The sequence below is a fragment of the Eupeodes corollae genome, chromosome 1 (genome assembly GCF_945859685.1).
Source record: "Eupeodes corollae chromosome 1, idEupCoro1.1, whole genome shotgun sequence".
In the NCBI taxonomy this organism is placed as follows: Eukaryota; Metazoa; Arthropoda; class Insecta; order Diptera; family Syrphidae; genus Eupeodes; species Eupeodes corollae.
Window position 1 is genome coordinate 83,271,377 of NC_079147.1, and position 26,388 is coordinate 83,297,764.

General features: G+C 35.6%; 1 protein-coding gene across 1 annotated transcript in view; it reads left to right on the forward strand.

Moving 5' to 3' along the window:
- LOC129940811 (tyrosine kinase receptor Cad96Ca) overlaps positions 1-26,388 on the forward strand; it is a 310,897-nt gene that overhangs the window by 144,268 nt on the left and 140,241 nt on the right. The window contains exons 3-4 of the mRNA XM_056049311.1: positions 14,759-15,030; positions 15,129-16,061. Of these exons, the coding sequence (XP_055905286.1) occupies positions 14,759-15,030; positions 15,129-16,061 (1,205 nt within the window). The remainder of the gene's footprint in view (positions 1-14,758; positions 15,031-15,128; positions 16,062-26,388) is intronic.

The window sequence follows — 26,388 nt, forward strand, 5'->3', positions numbered from 1 at the left end:
AAATCACCTTGGGTCGGTTCGAGAGAAAAGTTCTGCGTGTGATCTACATTCTCGTATGCACCGAAGGGGAGTGGAGGCGAAGATGGAACGACGAGCTGTACGGGCTGTACAGCAACGTAGACTTAGCCTCAAGGGTAAAAGTCCAGCGACTAAGATGGCTGGGTCACGTAGAGCGCACATAAACCAATGCTCCGGAAGGAAGACCGCGGATCAGGTGGCGCGCACAAGTGGAAAGTGACCTCACCCAACTTGGAGCGCAAACTGGAGACATCTAGCTAGGGAACGAGCTAGATGGAGAAGTTTGTTGGGTGAGGCCCTAGTTCACACAGAACTGTAGCTCCACCTTAAGTATATAAGTAAGGATAATGATTAAAGCTTCAAGCGATCGACTGAAGTTATATCCCACAAGTGGAGTATTAAGTTAAAATCCCTATATGTGTGGGATATTCAAAAAATCTTAAGATATTATAAAGTTTTAGAGTTAATTTGAAAATCTGCTTAATTCCCACCATTTGTTTGATTAAACATTAGTGTAATTATTTTTGGGAATTTTGGGAAAACTGTACGAACATAATTTCAAGTAACTTACTTGACTCTACAGTACTTGACTAGTAACTGTGACATGATGGTTAGTGCGTTGGACTGTCATGCCAGAGTTCTTAGATTTGATCCCCGCCTATGACATCTAAGTATTCTTTCACGGGTACTGCCTTTTTCGAGGAATTGACAAATTCTCCCAGAGTAATTCTTGTCATGAAAAGTGCTTTCTCAAATTAGCCGTTCAGATTCGGCTTAAAACTGTAGGTCCCCACCAGTACTCTAACACAGGAATGGTTGATAGCTGTTGGTCACTAGGCCGTAGTTCTTAACGGACTGTTACTTGACCTTTCTATAATTAAAGTTTTTCATGGTCAGCTGCTAAAATATCCTATATCTGAGGAAGTAACTCCATAATCCCATTTGTGGGATATTCACATAATAGCTTATATCAGTGATAGGTTGACTATAGAAATTCTTTAAATATTAATCAAAGTTTCTGTTTTGTACGGTTGTAAAGAGTTTCGAAGTTTTACAAGCGGTGGGATATTCATATCATTAACAAAATCAAATGGTATTTTTAATTAGTCTTAACTTTTTTAAAGATTTGGACCGCAAAACAGTGCTTGAATAATTTAAAAACTGTTACTGGTTCATGACTATAAGTTAATAAGTTATAGGAAAAATTTAATCAAAAAAGAAAGTTTGCCATTTTTTATGGGATATTCTGAAAAAATTAAAAATTTGACAGAAATAAAAATACATTACAATATTTTTATTTAGGTATACGTTGTCAGTTAAATTTTGAAAACCATTTTTACATCTCCCTTTCGACTTTCTTTTGCTTTATATGTGGGATATTCGAGACAAAAAATGTAATAAGTTTCAAAACCTGAAGGATGAAATATTTTGCCTCTGATAGCTAAAAAGTTTTAGTAAATTGTATGTTATTTTCACCACCATTTTTGTTGAAGTACGGAAAATAAAAAATTTCCCGTTAACGGCACGTTTTGAGTTCATTTTTCAATTTTTTGTAAATGTCAGTTGTATGTCAGCATCATTGATTCTTTTGCCAACTAATTGTATATAAATCAATATATAATTTGCCTGAATATCCCACACATGAGGTTCCAAAATCCCGAAAATACTTAAAGGTTTCGAACTAAAACAATTTCCTATCCAACACATTAGGATGGACAATCCCGAAAATACTTAAAGTATTCGAACTAAAACAATATTGTATTTAAAAAAAAAATAAAATGTGTCCAAATAACTTTTATTTAAGCCAAATCCTTAAGCTTTTCAAAGAAAATATCCCCAAGTTTCTAGAAATAGCATAGATATACAAAATTTCATTGAAAAATTGAAAACTTCACATTTTAAGGGTTTCAGGTAAAAACAAAGGCTAAGCCTTTCTTTGAAATATCTCCTTATGACGAACAAAAGCACAATAAATGCAAACAGGAATATATGTACATATATGTATAAACTATAATTCTCTCTGAACATTATTTATTCCATATTTATTGAAGCTCAACCATGCAATTCAAAAACTCTAATAAATCCCATTTACTAATAATTTCTCTTCATATGTGTTTTTGAGGCTCGAGGTCGAGTAAAAGGCACCTTTACCTGGTATACTGAAAAAACATAGCATCAGACCATCACAAATCTATACATATATGAATCTATAGTGCTGATTAAATTGTTGGAATCGTTCCAAAAAGCTGAAACTTCAAAATTTACCAAGGACATAACTCGCTTTGTGCACTGCATAAATATATATTCCCTGCATTGCATCCACATCCTCATACACACATACTCGTACACACCATATTATTAGAGAGTTTCCAATATCCGATACAAGCAACTCAAAACAACATCACACACTTTAGATTGCATAGGAACGCTTGAAGGCATACTATACCTGATGTTCAGATATAAAAGTTGTTAGGTACCACGTACCAGTGTAGCACGTCTACCTGTACAAGTCGGTCGGTCCCTTCAAAGTTGTCCACAAATCAACCCCGAAAATACCATGTCAACTTAAGGCCTCTTAGTGTACAGAGGTGATATATACTTTATACGAAGGTAACCATCATCAAGCTATCCTCCACTAACTAAAAAGACCAGACCAAAGTACGGACCTTTATACAAACCGCACATAAGAGTACAAGTAAAATCTCAAAATCGATCAATTTATGCTCAAATTGCAAATGTGGAATCATCATTGCGATGCACTGAGGACTGAGGACTGAGGAGCACTGCTATGCGACAAGTGGGAAGAGATTCAGAGGCCGAGCGAGGCCTTGGCAGAGGTAGAGAATCAGTCGGAACTGGAAATTGTGCTGCAGCATCATCACAGATGAAAAGAGGTGGGATATGCATGCATGCACTTCTACAGCAAATTTCATATATGCACCTTTGTGTTTACGGATATACTTGCCTCTGCATATAGGATATACAATAGGTATAGGCTTTCTATAGTATGTTTCTGGTTCGACAACCAGTTCCACCCAAGCAGCAACGTAGCTATGGTGATGTTCATAGGGACTGGGAGTAATTATAGGCAGGCAGACAAGGCCAGCACAGCACCTTGAACTAAATCAAGAAGCTTCAGCTTCGGTATATGATGGGTTTCCCCTGGAGAGTCCTCGAATCAGCCTACCTCTTGTGCCCCCCTGCAATCCAAATCCTTTGAGTTCGCTGGTATCCTTATCCGTAACCGTAACCGTTTCCGTTGGTTGGTAACGAAGAGATGTGCTGCCTGCTATACACGTGATGCATAATATATGCAAAGCAAAATCAATTTCAGCGGAAGGTCGAACTAAATCGTAAAAGAGTCCGGGTCAACTGGGTAAAGGCCTTGAGCCTTGTTACCAGATTGTGCCTTAGCTCACTGATGTACATATAGATATGTGTGCGATGCATTAACAGTGATGTGCAGAAAATAAACTGATAAAAAGTGAACAATCATACACGCGTCAAGTCTTTAAATAGGAAGTAAAGAGTGAGATAACATTTAAAAGTTTTGAATTAATTTTGAAGGTCTATAATTTTTGGTCAACTTATATTGCTGAATAACTTTTTTGAAAGGTATTGATGGTGTTAATCCAAATCTTATTTCCAAATCACAATGTATTGAAATTTTCGACGAACTGAGATGTCGAATTTTTAATGACTTTTCTTAAAATTTTTGGTAATAAACGGGAATTTTTTTCCTCCAAGTCGCAAATCATTTCGGGCGTAGACTTCACATAAAACAGCAACAAATTGTCAAGCGGAATTAATCCAAATAAAAATTGAGGCCCATTCTAGGGTCGTTATTAATGCGGTTACTATATGTTTCCTCCAACAAATCATGTATTGCAGATATTGTGCGATACGTTGCACTGGCTTCTTGAAACCACAGATCTGAAGTCACATCATTGTTATTCATTTGATTGACAAAGAAGTCAGTAAACGTGGCTTTATAACGGTCACCATTGATTGAAACGAACCAATTATTCCAGCAAACCATAAAGCACACCAAACAGCCAGTTTTTTTTGGAATATAACAATGCCTCCACATTCAATTGTCTCAAAATATGGCAGTTTTGTGTTTTGACGAATCTATTTAATCGAAATTCGTCTTTGAAGAAAATATAAAGAACCGCGATGTTCAAATAAAATTTACAGTATTTAAAAGTGTTGCTAATGTTCAGGCCTCAGTCCATTTATGTTGAAATGTCATAACAAATTAAAAATTTATATTTTGACAAAAGCGTTATCAACTTAAAGTTCTATATCTCTTAAGAAATTCCCATCATAAGACTTTTTGAGGCTACATTTACAATTAATAAAGTTTTTTTATTTTCAATGAAAATTGTAATATTTTCCAGATCTATTATCACTTTCTAAAATTTCAAAATTTCTTGATAGGAGTAATTTCACACTTTTCAAATCATTAAATTCATGATTTTTCAAAAATTCATCTGGGGTAAAATGAAGGCTCATAGCTTATTAGAATTTTTAGAAATCAAGTATGATAGAAAAATTATTTAAAGTATTGACAAATACAGGGTGGTTTAACAGGGGCGCTACAAAGGTAGAAGGTAGAGCGACAGGGACAGCAAACGACGACATTTCTCTTCAGTAAGGTTTGCCATTTCATGATGGAAAGAAATACGAGCGAACAACATGTCGAAACTATTAAAATTTACTACCGAAATTCATAGTCAGCGGCCTCAACGTTAAGAGTGCTACGTCCAATTTATGGTCGTCATAATCGTCTTAGTAGATCACTAATAGAGCGTCAAGTGGCAAAATTTGAATCCATAGGCACAGTACAAAATGTTCCCGTGCCAGTGAGACAAAGAAGTTAACGTAGTGTCGAGAATATTGCTGCCGCTTAGCCTTCAGTTGCAGGAACTCCAAATGTGTTTCTCATACGTCGTTCTCAAGCGTTGGGCATCTCTGTGACGTGCGTTGTTGTGGCGAATTTTGTGAAAAGATCTTAGCCTTCATCCTTACAAGATTAAATTGACGCAAGAACTGAAGCCGTTTGACCACCAGAAGGGTCGTATGTGTTCCTGAATTGTGCTGAGCATCAAATTGAAAATGATTCGGATTTTCATAGAAAAATAATTTTCAGCAATGAGGCTCATTTCTTACTGAATGGCTTCATCAATAAACGAAATACGCGGTATTGGTCAGGCAGCAATCCACAGGTACTCCATTGAACATCATTACATCCTGAAAAAAAGTACGGTTTGGTGTGATTTATGGGTTGGCATCGTTATTTGGCCGTACTTCTTTCGTGATGATCAGGACCGGCATTTCTGTGAATAGGGATCGCTAACGTTTAATGATAACCGAATATTTTTGGCTCCAATTGATAGATATGGACTTGGAGGACATGTGGACAGCTAATGTCACAATCAATTTATTGGAAACCTAGTTTGGTGAACGTGTTATCTCACGAAATGGTCCAGTCGCTTCGTAGCCTCGGTCGTGCGATTTGTGAGACTGCTGTAAGACTATTTCCTGTAAAGCTACGTCAAGTTTATGGCCTATACCAACAATTCAGCGAGGATTGATGAATTTCGTACAAATTGCAGTAGTATCAGCTCGTTTATACTTGAAAGCCATCAAAAATCGGTTTCAGCGACGGGACTTCTGCAAGCGTGCCCGTAGTTTCCATGTTCAAGAAATCGAGTTCCATATATAATGGCATCAACAGAAATAAAGAAATTCACTGATATCTAAAAACGTTTTTGTTTAATTTAAACAAAAAACTTTTGTAGCACTTATATTGAAAAACCCATTATTTGCCCTTTTTTAAAATTATCATAAAATGTATTTTTAGCAACTATTTTGTATTTTAGCACACCTTTTAAAACTCTAAGAAGGAACCTAAAAATGCAAACGCCACCACCCCGTCAGGGGACAACCTAACTGTGAAAACATGTTCAGAGATTAAGCTGTTGACTCAACGAGTTTGCAGTAACTTAACTAACACCGTTTTCGGTTGTCTTTAATGCTTTCAAACAAGGATATGGTAAAAAAAATATAATGGACGCCTCGAATTTAAAAAAAACAGACTAGTCGAATCGGCCTTATTAGAGCCTTATGTCTGCCGTTATTTTATTGGTTGACGATTTTCATAAACTTGACACATAATCAGCCATAATTTTGATCAATAGTATGTTGACTTATGTAAGCTCTTGGAGCAGTTTTGGTTTGTGATTTAAGACTTGGATAAGCATGCCTTCGCATTATTCTATAGTGGTTGAATCTCACGACCTGCCTACTACCAATTCACATTACTTCCGTGATGTAAGACAACTTTTTCGGAAACGCTGATGCACGTGTTCAGTTAAGTTTGCATAAAGTCGTTAATTCTTATCTCCTGAATCAGTCAAAATTCATACGCTAAAAGTTCAAGTCATCACACAAAATCCCCTAAGTTGTGGTTAACGAAACGACAATAGTTATTTTGCATTACAAGCATTGAGAACTGTCTTTTTTTGATTATTCTGCAAACTCTCACAGAAAAGAAACCACCAATATTTTAGTACGGTCTTGAGTTTAGTATTTAGGACGAGTATTTTGATTTTTCACATAATCGGTAAAGCTTTATTTATTAACTTTTTTGTTTGTGTTCCGTCTGCCATGGAAAAACGGATTTAAAGTACCGTTATACATTTGTGGAAGTCCGTAAAATGTTTTACCAATAAAAACGGTGATAGAAATATCTTTCGTTAAATACTTTTACTCTGTATGAACAAATTGACAAGACAGACCTTCTATTTGACAACTGATATAGATATATTTTCAAACATATGGTCGCAATCATCTGTCAAAGTCTAAAAAGTCTTAGAAAACCTATGAGTTTACATTTTTTTGCACAGTGCCGTTTTAAAAAATTCACATTTTTATTCAAATTGAGGATTGTTTCTGAAGCGTACACCCACAATATGCTTATAAGTACACATACTGTATACATATTTATAATACCTATGCATACTTGATGATGAACCCTGCCTAAAGTTGTTGTTATCGTTTGACAGAGAGTTACGATAGCTTTTCAACTATATAGAAGTGCAACTTACGACATCGGAAAAACTAATTGATGCAAATAATTCACATCAGTACATAGTTAATATGCAAGCAAAACACTTCGATGCATAAATATCACTTCTTTAAGGATTCTATGCATATAACAGTAGGTACCTACTCACTTCATAGGTCCTCAGAAAATGTCTCTTTTTAATTAATATAACATACTACAAATCTTCATCACAAAACTCTTAACTTGTGGCAAGCCTAGGCAGATTGTCAACGAACCTGAAGACTTGCACTCTTGTTTTCATTATATTTTGAGTAATGACAAATTAATAACATTTGAGAAATTATTTAGGTCAATGTCGTGTCAAAGTCCTTGACGAATGGTTGGCTTGTGCTTGGGTGTTGGCGTTTTAGGTGCGGTGTGGATGCTGTTGGCTGGTGACTGCTGCCACCAAGTTAGAGTTACTTAACAAACAATAACAACTGTGATTTGTATCACTGATGTAGATACAAAACCAACCAAACCAAAGCGTTGGATGCCACAATTAATCATAATCTCTTAGTTTCCATCATCAAACGTTGTAAGCTTGTGTTTATCGTTGTGGTCTTCATAGTCATCATCATCATGAGGTACGGAGATATGCTGTCAAAGGAGACGCTTTGTCATCAAACCATTTTCTACCTTCCCCCCTCTCTCATCATATATTTGAACATCGTATGTATGTATATAGTTATACACCTGTACTTCCATATTCGAATTGTATCGCTTAATCACAGATATCTTTTATTTACCCTAACGTCGTTGTGTCTTCACCACCGCTACACCCTTGCCGAGGCAAGCCAAAGAACGGCATCATCATGCTAAAAGGAAAATGGAATTTCTGAAGCAATTGACCTGACAACATTTTTGTGCTGAGTTAGCAATCGTGTTGAAAGATTATTATTATTAAGTAGACAGATGTAGAGGTATACTTATAGGGGACGGCTAAGGCAAGGGTATTGTTGGTAATACAAAATAATGAGGGGGCAGGGGGAATCAGTAGACGCACATATGATATTGTCCTTCCCACACGTTTGAGGTTTTTTTTCTCTTTGTTTGCAACAATTTTTGGTAGCCAAGCTGAGCCACAAAGCACCAGATGCCTGATGCTGACACAAGATCTTATATTCGACGACGACGGAGACGGCCCACAAGCTTTGGATGTACAATAATTGTACATACAAAGTTATACAAGTAACATTTATAGGGAATTTCATTTGAACATTGGCAATGAAATCACAGAAAGTGAAGTCGAAAATATTTGAAAGACTTTACCAATAAATGTCAAGTTCATATCGTTACGCAATAATAGTTTAGTAATTGCGAATTGATTGAGTTTGGGGCAATAATTTCGTGATGGAGAGTGTTGTTACTCAATTATGATGTAATTATAATAGTTATTCTATAAGTTTTGATTAGTGAGAAGCGACGGCTTTCAAGATGTTACCATTTGGTTCTAAATGCAAGTTTTCGATATTGATTTTTTAGACGATTCCACTTTTAAGGTAACCCAAAAACACTGAATATAGGCAGTTTATAGAAGTTTTAAAATTTTCAACTATTATGACAATATCTTTCATTTAAGCTTTTATGCATATCCGTTGCGTACTTACAGAGAAATATTAACTAAAACAAAACCTTAGTGATTTTTTAAGAGCTATACAAAATATGCCTGCGATTTAAATGGTCTATAGGCTTATTTTTACAGTTTTGGCATACACTTTCTAACATTTCGGGCTATGACAAATAAATGCTTCAATGTTGGTTTTCAGTTCACCATTCGAAGGAAGTTTGTCGTTATAATCATGAACCTTAACATTACATCCTAAAAAATAGTCTAAAAGCTTTAAATCGCACGAATAAACATATCGCCGGACTCGGCTCTCAGTCAGCCCATTGTTACGGGTGCTGGGTGGAATGTGGCACAATCTTGTTACAACAATTCATTTTCAAAAACAAATGTGTCATCAGCGGATGGAAGCACTTACCATAAACAGTAAAGTTACGATTCGTATCACCTTGGAAGAAATACGACCCACTTATTCCAACAGCCCATAATCCGCACCATACAGTGTCCCTTTTGGATACATTGTTAGCTCTTCCAATTCCTTCACTTCTTAATAGAAATTTTTAATATGATAATGGATCATATCCAAGTATTCAAGAGCACATTGATCAAAAGTTCGCCGCTGTGGTAGGCCCTTCGGTTTAAATTCTTGCACGAGTTGTATTTTAAAAGGCTTCAAATGTAAATGCTGTTTTCACGTCACGTAAGCATCTTGAAGGTGTTAAGTCGAAAATTTCCATTTGGTGCTAAATTTATTCACAATAGCTCAGAATATTACCGTAGTCCGCCGTTCATTGACCATAAAATGCAAGAAATGCGCTACCAAATTTCTTAACAGGTGATGTATTCTGATAATAAATACAATTAAAAAGAGGCTGAGATGGGACCCCCACTGATAACTTTGAAGCCAATATTTTAAATTTTCGTAAAGATATTTGAGTTGAAAATCAATTTTTACCAACTTTTCGTAATATTTTGTTTTAGGTTTTTATTTGTTGTAAAAAGCTGTCAAAACCTAAAAAAAAAAACATTACTCAATGTTGGTAAAAATTCAATTTCGACTCAAATATCTATTCAAAAATTTGAGAAAATGGTTTTCAATTAATTTTAACTTATAATAAATATTGTTTTCAACATTCTGAAATAATTTTTGAAAAATCGAATTGACAGTTTTTTTTACAAAAAAATAAAACTCTAAAAAAAACAATACTAAAACTTGGTAAAAATTTACTTTCGATTCAAATAGCTTTTCAAAATTAAAACAATTGACTTCAACCTTTTTTATTTTACAAAAAATATTGTTTTCGATTTTTAGTAGTTTTTTTTTTATAAAAATCTATTTAACAAAACTAGATTTTCAAACTAAACTATTTCTTTATATAAAAAATATTGTTGGTAATTTTAATTTTTTTAAGAATAATTCAACTAACAACTTTTTTAACCCAACACGAAAACCTATACAAACTTTTAAGCAAGAAAGTTATCAGTGTGGTTCGCATCTCACCCTTTTTTTTAAATTTAATTCTAGTCTTAAGCGTTATTGGTTCGTTAGATATTTTGGATTAACCAAATTTTTTGAGAGTCCTTTCCGCATCTTTCTGCATTATTATCCGTTTAACAACATTTATTTTAAGTCGATATCTTTACTGGTTCTTGAGCTATGGAATTTTTAAGCTGAACCTGGACTTCTAATTTGAGAATCACTTTTCGTGACAAGAATTACTTTTGTAGGATTTGTCAATTCCTCGAAAGAGGCTAAAGCAGTGAGTAATACCAAAGCCTCTGGTATGACATTCCAACGCACTAAACATCATGCCACGGGTATTCTGATAATAATATTTAATAATGTGCGTTATCTAAGAGCTGTCCGTTTTGAAGACAATTCTTGGATAGATTATAGACTAAACTGAAGAACAGTGAACCAAAACAAAAAACTGTAGTGAGTTGTCAAAGAGAAAATAGGAAAAAAGTCACCCTTTGAAAACAACACTCTATAAATCATACATGTTCTTCTGGATCTGCATTGGTTTTGAGACTTATAAGCTTTTATTTAGTATTTATTGCGATTCAGTTTATTCTACGTCCAAAATACTTTCCCTAAAATGTGTGCTGTGAAATTATTGTATAAGACCTGAAAAGACTGACGAGGACAACGATTTGACATATTTTAATCCATAGCATCATCTTTAAATTCCACGGTGACGACACTGAGACAAAACCCAGGATTTTCCCATCTCGCGGCCATCCATTTAAACAGAAGAGATTACGGTTCTTATAGAAAACAAATTTTGTGGTTTATTCTCTGATTTTGTCAATTTGTATTATCAAATATGAAAAACTGAGTATATGCCCAAGTGCACTATCAACATATCTACGGCTTCATATTTGGTTTAGTTTGCTCTTCATTGAAAACTACTTTTTTTTTAGAAACATGTTAGTGTGGATAAAAACCTACATACTCTTTAATGAGGTTTAGTTCATGAAATATTCCTGGAAATATTTGATCTTCATAAGAACTTTTAGACTAAACAAACATTTTTAAGATCATATCTCTTTATCTTCTCCACCCAAAATGTGTACAAAAGGTCTTTTATCTTAATGTAATTCACAACAATCCAAAATTATCTAAACTTATCATTGTCCGAAATCATTTAATCCAAAAAATGCAAAATTTCGTCTAAAGGCATTGCGGCCAATTGCACACAATTTCATTCAATACACCAACTATAAATTTATCAAAATTATCTTTCGTAAAAAGCGTCTACTGTCAATTACAAACAACTACAAAATTGATTCAAATCTTTATAAACCAAACTTTTCTACACCATTTTAATATAAATAGAAGTGGACCAAGTGTAGAACCTGGTGGCTAATCAGATAATGTCGAGAAATAAGCATTACTAAGCAGGAAAATGGTTTCTTCTAAGATCTCAATCTTTTTTTTTCATATTCCTAGACGAAATTCTAAGATAAATTTAAAACTTGATCAACTCTTGGTTTATCTTTAAGATTTGGTTATACAAATATTTAGAATTCGAGAATTTCTTCACTTTCTATTATTTCCTTAGGACTCAGAGTAAATTTATTATTGAGTTTTAAGGACCCAGATATTGGTTTAATAAAACCGAGTTTTTAAAAACATTAAAGTCTTTTCATAGCCACTGGTAAATTTTTTTATATTTATATCTAAAATTCTATCGAGTAAAAGTATTGAATATTTGTCAGTTCTGATTTTGCAGTAAACAATGTCGTTTAGACATTGGCAAAAATATCTCTCATATTTTAAAACTGAATGCCGTGAAGTGTGTGCTGTGGCTTCATCTTGTTGGAACCAGACTCCTTTGTGGTTCCTAGAAAACTGATTTAATTTTGGTTAGAGGAAGGTCTCAATTATGTGGCAGTAGCTGTAACTTTTTACTTATTTTCTTCGAAAAATAGGAAAATACGGATATATTCCTCTACGACGAATTCGCAATGCTCACCGTGCCACGCCTTTATGATAACTAAAAACGGCACGTTGTCTATCTATACCCGGAATACCATTATATCTATAAATAGTTTTAAATATAAACGTCTAAAAATACAGGAGGTTTTTTTGCAAGACCCTGCATTTTCAATATTTTTTTGTATTGTTTGATTTTAAAATGTTTTGCTTATTTGAATTATTCGGACCTATGGCATTATTGATTTACACAATACCTGCGATAAGAATGTTCATGAACCTAAAGATAACAGAAATTGAAGCAGGGTCTATGGACCTTATGGCTTCCTTTTGGTACGTTCATAGAATTGAAGTTGCCGTGGCGATGGAAAGGCGGTCCATTGTTTCGAAAACATTTATGAGAGCAACACGGATTTGAAACTTCTATATAATTTTTCGACAGAAAACATTCTGGCTTCTTAAAAGGATATGATGTCAACAATGACGTATTAACTTCTCTAAACAAACAAAGTCTCTACCTACATATGTATGTACCTATGGACATATTACACGTTTAAGATTTTGAATTATTTTTTGATAAATTTTTTATGGTTTCATATTATCTTGTTTTAAGCTTAATATTAAAATCTGTATAATTTATTTAGTTACATAATATTTGTATTTTGTCACTCCGAGAGTTGATGTTAGCTGGTCTTGTCCGCGTCCATAACTATACTACCTCAAATTTGAGTGTCTAATAAATCGAAATTTTTTCCCAGACTGAGATCTTTATCACAATTCTAACACCCAAGTCAAAATTTAACTGAGTTTCAATTTTTCAATAAATCAAGTTAAAGAGACTAAAACTTTTTCAAAGAATTGGTCATTAGTGTTTTCGAAATATATTTTAGAAATTTGGACTTATTTAGGATCCCAAAACACAAAAATGACCCAGATAGGTACAAATATCTATGACGGGTCTCCGATGTTCTAGATGTATTTATTACATAAAAATATATTTATTCCCCTTTTTCAAATGAGGAATGTAAAATGTTTTATTCACCTTCTTCAGTTCCATTATAGAGTGTTTCTTAATTTCCATTTCTAACCTCGTTATAAACACGTTCCCTTTATTTCCTATATATTGCTTTACGTTCGTATTCCGTGTCACCGTCTCGTCCATCTAACTCACTCCATCACTTCGTCAATCGGTCGTGAAACTCGCTAATATGATTAAAGGCCAAGCCCTCACATATTCCCAAATTATAGCTTAAATAAATTAAAACCAATTAATCAAAGACAGGTATTTATTTCCTTTTTAACTTCCTGCCTTTGTATTCCCAGCAACTCGCTAAGCTAATAATCATTGGAATTCTTTAATCAGGAGTCGGAAGTCGGTAGTTGGCTCACACAAACCTATATTTTCCTTTTTGTGAATCATTTTCAAAGTCTATGCCATCATAATAACCTTAAATGAGTGAAAGGCCAACCTTACCCTTTTGTAAAATTTCACAGCAGAAAGTTTAACGTTGCCGTAAACACACAGACAAAGGAAGACGAAAAAAACAGCAACTCTTTTTCACCCTTAAATTAACCTGGACACGTCCAAAGCTTTTCTCGCTGATGATGGCTTCAGCTTGTTCCACCTCCTCCCCATCATTAGCACAATAGTGTGGGACTGGAGCACATCAGGCGGCTACTTTCTCATCCTTTTCGGTCCAAAAGTATGACTTGAATACGACTTTTGTGCATAATATGCGGTTAGTTTTGTTTTTTTGTTTGTGTATGTATCCTGCGGAAATCATCCCTAACCTGTGCCGTCGCTTTCAATGAAAGTATGCAAGCCAACTTTAGGGGCTTGAAAACTGGACACCAGCTCAGACTGACGAGAGTAGATGGATGAGGAAAAGCATAGAGGGTATAAATTGTATCCTTTTCCTTCCTTCTCTCATCCTTTATTTTTTCTGCCTTAGCACAGCAGGTTCAACATCAGCTCAATCTTAAATTATAAATGCCTTTTGCCAGATTGCCGGAATGAATACGGATTAAAGGGCTTTACAAGGATTCCAGAATAAATTGAGGTGTTCACTTTTTGTGTTTTTGTTTTATTTTGTATCGTCCTTGTCCTCATCGGACGTCATCGTCGTGGTCTTCGTCGTTGCTATTTTCACAGGCAAGTTGTGGCACGAAGTGAAAGTCTTAACTAACTAACTAACTCGAAACTTCCCTCCTTCCCAACGACAAAAAAAACTAGCATCCTTATCCACAGAGCCATAACCAAACCATGCACAGCAAAGGCGAAAGGATGTTCATGGAATAAAAATCGCCTTTAATCAGCATTTGTCTTGCATTTCTTTTTTGTTATTGTTGTTGTCTTTTTTCTGTGCTGAGTCTGAGTCAAGACCACACTCTCTTCTGTCTCTGACACACGGTCCAAATTAACCAATTTCTGGCGCCCAACGTGAACCAGCTGCATCCACTTAGAACGACGAAACGTAACGAAACGATATTCCTCCTTCCTCCTAGCTCATGGTCAGCAAAATCCAAAACAAAAAAGGAGAACATTGTTTTTTAATTTAACCGTTCGTAGTCCTGTAGTTTTGCACACTTTTTTAAAACCTTGCTTCTTTTTGTTTTGTTGCAGCAACAAGTCAGAATTCATTATTGAACACACCTCCTGTTATGTACGTGGATCGGAACTGGCGTATATCGGAGACCGAGGAGGTTGGCTCGGTAATAGCGAGGGTGCGGGCCGATGACGCTGAGCATGATTTGCTGCAATTCGACCTGGAGCCAAATTTCCATGACAACTATGCTAATCCAAGCCAGCCCGGAACAACTGTCAGTGATGGATTACCATTCCGGATCGATCCCCACACCGGTGTTGTTTACCTGAACGAAAGTCTTGCAGGACGAGTAAGTATTTTATTTTTTGTCGATGGTCGTTTTTCGACCTCGGCCATAAGAAACTTTGCATACTAACGGTTATTTTTTTTAACCAACCAACCAAACAGGGTGGCCAAAACTTCTTCCTCTACATCACTGTTTCGGACGGGCAATTAACGGCTAAGAACGAAGTTTACGTCAATATTTACGCTCGAAACGATAACAAAATCTACAGTTCACATCCACCATCAATTTCACAAGCTGCCCGGAATATATCCCAGTTCCTGCCGCCGTTTCACATGCTACCGGGTGTGCAATCGTTTAGGGATCAGACAGGCGTAAGGTTTCCCTCGAACAACCTCCCTCCTGGTTTCGGAGGGAATAATATTTACCAAACGGGTCCCCAATACCCCGGTACGAATGTGAACCATCATCATCAACAACAACAACAACAACATGGAAATCAACAAGGTCCTACAACAACCGTCAGCAAGGAATCTGATGACGAGGGTCCGGAATCTGTTCCGGATTCAACGCCTCCGTCAAGTCACACGGACTCGAGCACGACGCGAACTAAGTTGACGCCAGTTGGTAGTGGCAGCAATTCAAAGACGAATAGCAGCCATGGAAGTACTGATGACGGACAGTCGTCTGCGTCACCATCAGCATCATCGAAAAAGGACGCACCCAAGAATGGACAGAATGACAGAAACTCAGAGCACGACGATTATGATGGGTTGTTGGTGTCAACGTCCTCATCCGCCTCGAATGCCATTAAAGCCATAATCCCACTCGTAATCACAGTTTGCGGAATGTTTGTGGCAGCTGGGCTCATCGTCGTATTTATCTATCGGAAGCGTCTGTGCGCCATTAGTAAAACTCTAAAGAAGAAGAGCAAAGCGGAAATGGCCAAAAAGTCGAATCAAAGTAATTTGAGCAGCAATCTGACTGATGACAGTCGAAATTCAATGGTCCTTCAGCATTGGAATGGTCCGACGGCATTTGGAAATAGATACGTGCCCTGGGAGAGGGATCAGCAGCAGCTACAACAAATGGGCATGGTAAGTTGAAAATGATTTCTTTTTCTTCAACAACAACAACAAAAATCCTTCCCTATCCTTCTTCCTTTTTTTTATTTAATTTTTTTCTTGTTTATTTTTAAAAAGATATTATGACAGCATAGATGTTTAAAAGTGGTGGTGGCGGGCGTCGTCGGGGTTTGAGATTGAGGGTTGAAATTGAAGGGAAAGGATAGGCAATAAAAAAAAAGTTTGCAAAGTTTCATGATTAGGGGATTTTCGGGCAAAAGTTTTGTTTTATAGAATCATTAAAGCTGTTTTGTGGTGTTGAATGAAAAATCATAAAGAATGGAAATACTTAAAGTCCTATTGACTTTTGGGGTAACAGATTGGTTTTATGACTGTGTTTGCAATTTATTTATAATTTATTTTCATATTATGAACAAAAGTATTTAAGATTCGATTGGAAAATAGGGGTGGAGATATATTCCGGGATAACTTTTTTTTATTTTTTCAGAAGAATAAGTTTAAGGTTCATTTTAAAGACTTAAAGTTGATTTGGAAGCACTTTGTTTTCTTTATCATTGAATTGAATTTAATATTGACTTAAAAATTAACGATAAGATCAAACAAACAAATTGAAAACTTGAGAGACGTTTCAAAAGAGTGTCTCAAAATTAAATTCGCTGATATTTGTGCAGTAAAATGTTGGAAGCACTAAAAAACTATTTACATTAATGGAAAATTAACTTTTCGAAAGATTTCACGCTCTTTCGTTGTTGAACAATTTTTCAAAAGATATGAAAGTTTGACGGTAATGTTTTGAAAATTCAATGAATATTTTACAACTGTGAACACAATTATAGTAGGAAACTTAAGTTAGATCTAACACCAAAAAAATTGAGCTATATAAAGAAACTTGGACCTATTAAGAGGTCTGAAAGTTTTAAATACCGAAATGGGACGAAAAAATAGAGTTGGGTAAATCATTCCATATTCTTGATGTATGGTTAAACAAAGAACCTTTATATTTCTATTGATGGGATTCCCGAAAATGCGTGTATTACTGCTGAACTATTTAAGGAGCGGGATTCGCTAATTTATGACATGTAACACTGCATGGTTTTTTTAAGTGGTGTAGACATTTGATTTATAGTTCACGTTTTAATTTCAAAGCTCTTTTTTGATTCTGACGAAGGGATTTGAAGGTACTTGGCCAACTATTTGAGTTATATTCAGGTTATCAAGAATTAATGGTCTGTAAATGAAAATATGATAAAAAAAGTGACAAATTTCTTTCATCTCCAGAGAATCACTTTGCATCTGGATGCATTTGTGTCAATGTCAAATATTTGATCATTTCGTAAGAGATGATCTATGATACAAAATGCATTCATGGATAGCGGCACTAGGGTAACCCACTCCTAGTGCCGCTATCAAACAGAAAAGGCCTTGATTTTTTGGAGCAATACATTTTACACAGTTGGAAACTCCCTCTTTTAAATTGCTGTCTCAATCGAAGCATGAACTTATCTTACGCCTCTTGCTGTACTATTTAAATTCTCTTTTTCCCAAAGTGCTTTTCCTCATATATGGAAAGATTAATTTATATTTCCCATTCCTAAACAAGGTAATAAATAAAAAAAAAATAAACTTTCATGCGTATCGTAACATCTTAAAAGCTTAGTTTATGATTCCGTTTATTTCCATTCCAAGCCCTTATTCTCCCCCTTTTAAAATGGCTTTGTTAAAGGAAGATCCACTACGACTAATTATTTGAATTTATATTCAAAGTTTGGTCAGCAATGAAGTTGATGTTGTATACACTGATTACAGCAAAGCCTTTGATAAAATATCGCATAAGGTAGTTTATCTCAAACTAGGCTTTCCTACCTTGCGAATAGAAATTATAGAGTCCTCTTTCGTAACTCTGTCATTCCCCTACATGCCACTTCTGGAGTTCCACAAGGTAGTCACCTTAGCTCCCTACTCTTCGTTTTAACTCTTAACGATGTCTGTCTTTAAATGAAAAACTCAGATATCCTAATGATTGCAGATGATAAGAAAATGTTTAGGGTTTTCTCAACTCCATCTGATTCCTTACTTTAACAAAATGATCTTCATATCTTTTTTGTTTGGTGCATGCATAATTCTCCAGAGATAAATGTAAATAAATTACCTTTCTGCGCAAACAAATCTCAACTTATAGAGAAAACTACTTCTTTAACGACGCCGTCAAAGTCGATTTTATTAGAGATCTTGGTGTTTTGTGTAACAAACATTTGAATTTCCATTCCAATTTAGACCAAATTATTAATAAAGCTAATAAATCTCTTGGCTTTATTAAGAGATGGTCAAAAGGATTTTCCAACCCCTATGAAACTAAAGCGATCTCCCTTTTTTGAAAACCATACACTAAGAATTGAAAATGTTCAAAAACGTTTCGCTCGATTTGCCTTACGTGGTCTCTAATGAGATGATTCATCCAACTTGCCTTCTTATGCTGATCGATTAAAACTGATAGGTTTGCAGACCTTATATGCATATATGACTCAAGAACGCTGGCATATTATTTGCGCACCGATTGTTAATTGGAAATATAGTTTCAATGGCACTCCTGAGTGAAATACATCTTAAAACTAACCCTCGAAATCTGAAATCTGTCTCTTTTTTCTATATCTCTCATTGCCGCACTAATTACGGGCACTTTGAACCAGTGACCAGAATTCTTTGTCACTGCAACGCTGCTAGGCTAGTCTTCAACTTTAACATTTTCAAAACCCATATGAAAAATACCATTTAATTTCTTCCTTTTCGAGACCGCATTCCTCGTCCCTGTTAATTTTAAGCCTTATTGCTTTCAAATTATTGTTAGTTCTGTACATTAAAGAACTTTTAAAAGGGCCTTAGGACCTTCTTGAAATAATGTTGAAAACTGATAACAAGAACCGAAACAAAAAAAATTGTTAAGCTTATAGTTATGTTAAGTTATAGCTTGTATTAAGCTGAATAAATAAATAAAAGAGTGTTGGGGACAAAACGAAGCCCTGGAAAACAGCAGAATTTAACTTTTAAATCTAAAACTTGAAACAATTCAATACAATTTGTATTGAACTGTTAGAAATGCAGTATCAAATCCCACAAAGAAGAAAAGCGTTAAAACCAAAAGCACGCATTTTCGATTTGATGTTCTTCTATGTAGTTCCCTTGGGGTAAAACTAGTGCGTTGTTATACTAGACGTCTTTGCGCATATAATCACTGCCTCAAGGTTATGGGTACTGACTCTTGCGAAGAATTGGCAAATCTAAGAGTTATTCTTGTCATTTAAGGTGCTCACTCAAATAAGCAGCTTGGATTCTGCATGTAAATTATAGGTTTCCTTCGATGTCTGACTTTACTCACATACAGGAATGGTAAAGATTTGTAAGCCACTTGGTTCTCTGCTGTGGCTCTACATAATTTATATGTTTCACTAGTTGTTACCCGAAGTTTTGACTACATGTCAACAGCTTTTCTAGGTTCACTCCTGCTACTTTTATTGTTTGGCATTGTGCCTTATAAATTTTCATAGAAAAGAAAATTGAAGCCTTTAGAATTTAAATGATTAATCTGTAAGAATAATTGGAATTCGAGGAAAAAGCCTATTAAGTAACATGTTTTGAGTACATGACGGTGTCTGTTGACAAATACTCCTCCATATATCCTACTACTTCATCCAATGTTTTTGAATTCATTTTCAAAACTACTGAGTTTCTTGTCATGTATGTTATTTTGTAAATCAGGGTATACACTTTCAATAAGTTCAGAATTACTCTGTACTTTATAACATAAAGCGTCCACTACTGTCACAAAGCCCTAAAGATCGGTTTAAACTGATTTTAAATAGTGTTGCAGCATAGTGTCTTGCTTTAATGTTCTTACAAGACATTCTTAATGATTGAAAATCATGATTGGTCGTAAGGAATGCAGCACCTAATGATATGCTACTATTAATTAGTGCACCGGTGGATCTGCTCAAATGAGCTGTGAATGAGATATTTTAACGCGTTAAAAAGTAACTTAAAACAATTTTTAGCCTCCAGTCTACCTCCACACACAAAATCATGTCATAATATTACTCCGTTCCAACGTGAAAGACGGACAAACAAAAAAACTGCCAACATTAACTAAACTAACAAAAAATTTCAAAAACTTCATAATTTAACAATTTAATCTATTACTTTTATTTTTTAAACTAGTTTTCATTAACTAAGTAGTAGTTACTGAATCCTCCTTGACCTTTCAAAGCTTATTTGCGATTGCATCGTCGGAATTATCCCACTTCTCGATTAGAGTAGATAACAGCCCACTGAGTGTCTTCGTAAGGGTCGGTCGCTTCCTAATCATTTTTCCTAGCAGATCACATTTGTGTTCCATGGTCATGTCGATTTCCACTTCTTCAAAGTAGCCCGTAAGGTCTTAACAACTCGAGGTCTGGCATTGTCTTGCATCAGCAGGAAGTCTTCACAATTTCACACAGGTTCACAGATCCCTCCACGATGTACAGCTCATGGAAATGCCTGCCCACACCATGACGAAACTTTCCCAGAAAATTTTAACGCTGGGAAACTTTTGCCAAAGAGGTATCTCACAGCTGATCTTCTCTACACTCTGCTCATCCATCTGGTGAGCATAGACAAAACCTAAATTCATCAATCAAGAGAACTCTAGCCTAGTCGGCTTGGGTTCAACCTTGATGAAGGCGAGAGCAAATTCCATCCGACGACGTCTCTTGTGCTGTACCGTGAGTCTTGGTACATAAACAGGTCTTTTTGTCCTCAAGCCACTCTTTTCTAATCGCCACCTCAACGTTTGAGCATTCACAGCTGTCCCTCTATCGGATCGAAGTCTGTGAGACAGCTTAACCGCTGTTAAGTGACGACCTCGAAGGCTTTTCACCACCAAATATCGATCATCCCTTGCCGATATTGCTCTGGCCCAAAATTCTAAAAAACATTTAATTTAAATAATTATATAGACCTAATATTATAAAACTTATTAAAACACTTACGAAAGAGCACCTATTTTACTATTTTAGTTGTGTTTGTTAAATTGATATGGTCATTTTCTCAACCTTTGCATAGCCATTTTAAATTATTGGGAATGCCAAGTTCTATCATGGCTATGCATTTTTTCGCGGGAAAAATTTTGAATCGATATTTGACTATGTCTCCCCTCTATTAGAAATGCAAATTATGAACAGATCAATCGGAAATCACCCAAAGAATTTTTTTTTGAGGAAAAATGAGTGTAATTGCACATTTGTTTTTCTCTAAAAATGTATTTTTCTATTTTCCGGACGGAAATTCTTTTTTCTGAACAGCTGATACTTTTAAGTTCAAAAGTTCCACTGATTTGTGTTCCAATTTCACACAATTTCAACGACAGATTTCTGTCAGCAAAAGTTTTTTGGTGAATTTCAATCAGGAAATTTTTTTCAATGGCAAAAACTTTTAACAATAGCTATAAACGAACTGTCAAGGAAATTCTAATGTTTGTTTTCAATGATGAAAACCAATGATAGCTAAAACTAATTGTTATTTAAAGTTTTATATGCTCCAAGTTTCGTAGTACCCGTGGCATGATGGTAAATCCGTTGGACTGTCAGAGGTCTTGAGTTCAAAACCTGTCGGTCCCAACCAAAGTTTTATTCACAGGTCCTGCCTCTTGCAAGGAATTGACAAATCCTCCAACAGTTATTCTTGGCATGAAAAATGCTTTCTCCAATTGGCCGTTCGGGAATGGCTGACATTTGTAAGTCACTAGGCTCTAGTAGTCAACGGATCGTTCCACCACCTTATTTAATTTATTTATGCAGCAAGTTCGACTTCTTCTGTCCTTTTTTATTAAATATTTTCGATCTAATTACATTTTACAAAATTTTTAAAATAGTTTAAGGCCCTTAGATTCGTAAAGTTCATTTCCTCCATTCCAATTATGTTTCTTCTGGCATTTTCTCTTGATATTAGAACAGTGAACAGATGGCTTAGCTTTTTTTTAAATTCAATTGGCACCTTAGACTTTTTCAACATTTCGTAACTGCCTCGATTAATTATAAGGATTGTTTAGGCAATAAAAGTTATGAATCGGTTCAATTTATATTATTGTGCAAGTTCCAGAAGTTCAATCATACTCAATTTCAAATCAAGTCTTTTTTCAGAATCAACTTTATGAGCCCCAGTTGCTAAAAATGGTGATTTGATATCAACGTACACTCGCACGTTAAGACTTTCAGCAATGCAGACCCAAAACAAAAAATGTGTATGCTTTATCCTAAAACCTAAACAGAAGAATTATGGAATTTGTACATCCTTTATTTTTCTAGACGATTTCTTAAGCACAATATGTTATTCGGATAATTAATCATATTATTTTCTTACCTTTCCTAAAGACAAAAATCCTTCCAAGGGGACAAAATTACCATTATTCTGTTTCCAGGATTTCTTGCGAGCGATGATACACTATATCCTTGTTTCACATATATCATAAAATATACATACATATGTGTGTGTGTGCTGAATGTCAAAATGACTGACACTCAGATGGTTCAAGTGTCCTGGTTTTTCTGAAAGAATTGGTTTTTTTTCCCGAAGCAACAACAAGAAAATATAAAAAAGGACACAATTCTCTCGATCATATTCAAGTTGTGGGTAGCTTTCTGGCGGTATTACGACGTATAAAGGGAGTTAGGATTATTTGTGTCATGCTGATATTTGGGAAGTCTTTGGATGTCGGATTTTTTTCCATTTAAGTTTTTGGTTGGGTTCTTTTGTTTGCTGGAATCTCTGGTTTCTGGTTTGTTGACAAATTACAATCTTTATTGGGATGGCATGGCATGTCGCCCCCGTCAGATGCATGTCATGTCATCACACACAATTTTTGGGTTTCTTGTTGCCTTTGTTGCTCTGCTCGGTTCAGTTCAGAATTCCAACATCACATCGGAGCAGAGGTTCTATTCCATGTTCTATTTCTCCGTTTTGGCCAGTTTTTCAAAGTATTATGTTATCCACTTTGACAGGCGCTGGCGCTAGTGTATAGAGATACTAAAAGTATATTTTATATGTGAGTCCTTTCATCGCTTCCTATGGAGGTACATCAAAGGACTTTCATTTTGGTTACAGTAGTTTTTTGTTTTAATTTTTTTGGGAAGAGATAAGTTTGGGATAAAAAGGATACTTTATGCGGGGCTGATGTGATGGCAGCGCAGCGATTTTAAACGTTCGTTCATCGTCTAATTACTTTTTGGAGAGAGGTGTGTGCGATGTGAATGTGACAGAAAAGTGTCGTGACCTCGTTTCTGCATTTTGGAGCTTGCCATAGGGAAAAAATCAATTAATTGACAAAATCTAATTAAACAGTCACCATGGTGGAAAATTGAAAATTACGTGAAGTGGGTCGCATGAGGGATAGCATAAAAGTTCTCTGTTCTCACTTTTTGTGATGAGAGAACCACGTACCTTTAGTGGGTAGAGTGGGTTGGTCTGTCATCATCATCTTCATCATCACTGAACTGAAAGGAACCATGATGGAGGATTTTGTTTCCAGTTTTTTTTTTGTATTTCGAAAGTAAAATTTGATTTTAAATTTTAATTATTGAAAGTTTATCGAGTTTTAAGCAATTCAGATTTTGACACTGTGAATAATTAAACAATAATGATTGGACAAATGGTTTAAAGGTACTGTGCGTGAATTCGAAATAAGTTATTGAAAGTTTTTCCTTTTTTTTGGGACGAAACAATGTGATTTCAGGAATATATTTATTTTTGATATGGTATTGAAAAACTTTTATATTGTATGCCTTCAATGATTTTTGACTTTTTAATTAAAAAAATATGGTATCAACGAGACTGACCAATTTAATTCTTTGTATTGGTTGGAGATTAACTTTTTGCTGAAACGAAACTATTTTTACTTAATGAATCAACCGTCTTATTTTGTCAGTAAATTAGAGAATACCATGTTCTCTGTCACCTACTATAAAATTTTCTACAAAGGGCTTTCTCAGCTAGTTCCTCTTCACTCGCACGAGCTGAGTGTCCAGCCCACCGGAGTCTACTAGTATCACAATATCATCTAAGCATCCGATTTCGCATCCATATGTCCATTTGTGAGTACTTGAACAACTAACGTCTTGCACAGTACCAGCTTACAGAAGCCTTATTAAGGTTTCTTTATTAAAAAAGCTTTAAGAGACTTACATCTATTGGCTTTGAGCAACCGCCAGTTTACCCGTGGCATGATGGTTAGTGTGTTGAACGGTCATGATAGAGGTCTTGGGATTGATCCCTGCCTATGCCATCTAAAGTTTTTTTCAATGGTACTGCCTCTTGCGAAGAATTGACAAATTCTCTAAGAGTAATTCCTGTCTTGAAAAGTGCTTTCTCAAATTAGCAGTTTGGATTCCGCTTCAAACTGTAGGTCCCTGATAATCGTACGCGCACACAGGAATGGTTGAGAGTTGTAAGTCACTAGGCCCTAGTTCTCAACGGACTGTTGCGCAACCCAATTTATTTAAGGTATTTGAAGTTTTACGCTACTTCAAATTCATTCTCCACTAACTTCATTGAGTAACTAATTTCCTTCACTTTGTTGTGCTGCTGGCTTGATCTAGATAAATTAATAGTGTACCAGCTTTCCCGGATTCCCCGATGATTTCGATGTCATCTACTGAAGCCAGGATCTGGCTGGACCTGGTGACGATGGTCTCTCTTGTTAACGTTCCAGACTACTGGATTGCTATCGCTAACGCTAGGTTGAAGAAGTATAAGAGGCTTTAATGTCTATATAAGCAGATGGTTATTTGAAATATTGCATTCTATAAATTTTTTCATCGCCTGCCTAAGGGTAAAACTCTGATCGTTTCTTGATTTGTTTGGGAGAAAGGCAGACTGATATTTTTCAATGGTAGTTTTTAAATATGGGGCTATTAGATTCTATCTTGTAAGATAGAGGAGAGTATCTTATAGTCAATATTCAACAACGTGATTCCGACAAAGTTGCTGCACGCCGGCCGTGACATCTCCATTCTTGTGTATGTTTGAAGTTGGCAGCCCCTGGGGTAGTTGGTAACTTGTAGCACCATTATTGTGTTTTTCTAGAGATCTTATCACCATAAACCTTAAAGATCAAATGGAAATGTACAAAGTACTTAAAAAAATTAATGTATGTTCGTAAGTGTGTCGTAGCTTTGTACAAATTTTAACCTTTGTTTTTGATCTTATTGACAAAGTTTATAAGGATCAAAATATAAAATATTTTATCTGCCCTTTCCAACACTTTTTTAGAAAATATTCTGAAAATATGTCAATTTTTGGGCGTTTTGACATTAATTTTTTGCATACATGTGGATCCGGCGATTCCGTCTTTCTGTCAGACTGTACTTGATCCTATTGAGTCGAATGAGTTCAAGGTAGGTAGAAATGGCGATCTCAAGGCAACCTAGACTGAGATCCAATTAGCGCTGTACTGCGCCGTTTTGATACCCAAAAATCGTTTGACCTGTGATTGAAAGGGAAAGATTTATAGAGAAGCTTCATAGCGATTATGTTAGAGCCATTTTGTGGCATTGAGAAAAAACATTAGGTATCTAATCTTTGTTTCAGATAACTCATCAAGTTCGTGAAAGAATGCTTTTCCAAAGTATTTGATTTTAGTGTTTGTCAAAGCAGGACACTTCCAGAGGAAATGGATTATCGTTTTACTTTCTCTTTGGTCGCTTCAACTACGGCAAAAGGTGTTGTAGGAGATACCCAACTTCTCTGCATGAATTCCTATAGGCCAATGTCCGGTACAAGCCGCAACAATCCTGGCTATGTCTTGCCTTGGCCTGCATAGAAGATCGTTTGTACGGGTTTTGTTATAGGTGGGCTATATCTTCCTAGATATAATGCAGTTGGGTAAATTGCTCCACCTTCGGTTTGATTCAGTTTGGTAGATAGAAGAGATTTTACCCTTCATAGCACCAAGAGGAATGTTAACCATTTCCGCAAGTGAGCTATGAAGGGCCGATCCTTGCCTGGCTAGCTCGTCCACCCGTTCATTTCCCACAATACCACTATGGCCCGGAACCCAGATCAGGGTGACACCGAGGTTAATATTCAGGCTGGCAAGCTCATCGCGACATTGCTGGATCAATTTAGATGAGGATGTGGCCGAGTTAATGGCTTTGGCGGCGGCCTGACTGTCTGTAAATATAGCCACATTTCGATTTTGGTTTGGGCTTTGTTTAAGTATCTTACATGCCTCCCTTATTGCCAGCAGTTCAGCCTGAAAAACGCTAGCAAAATCAGGAAGCCTAGAAGATTTAGCTACATTTAGGGACTCAGAAAC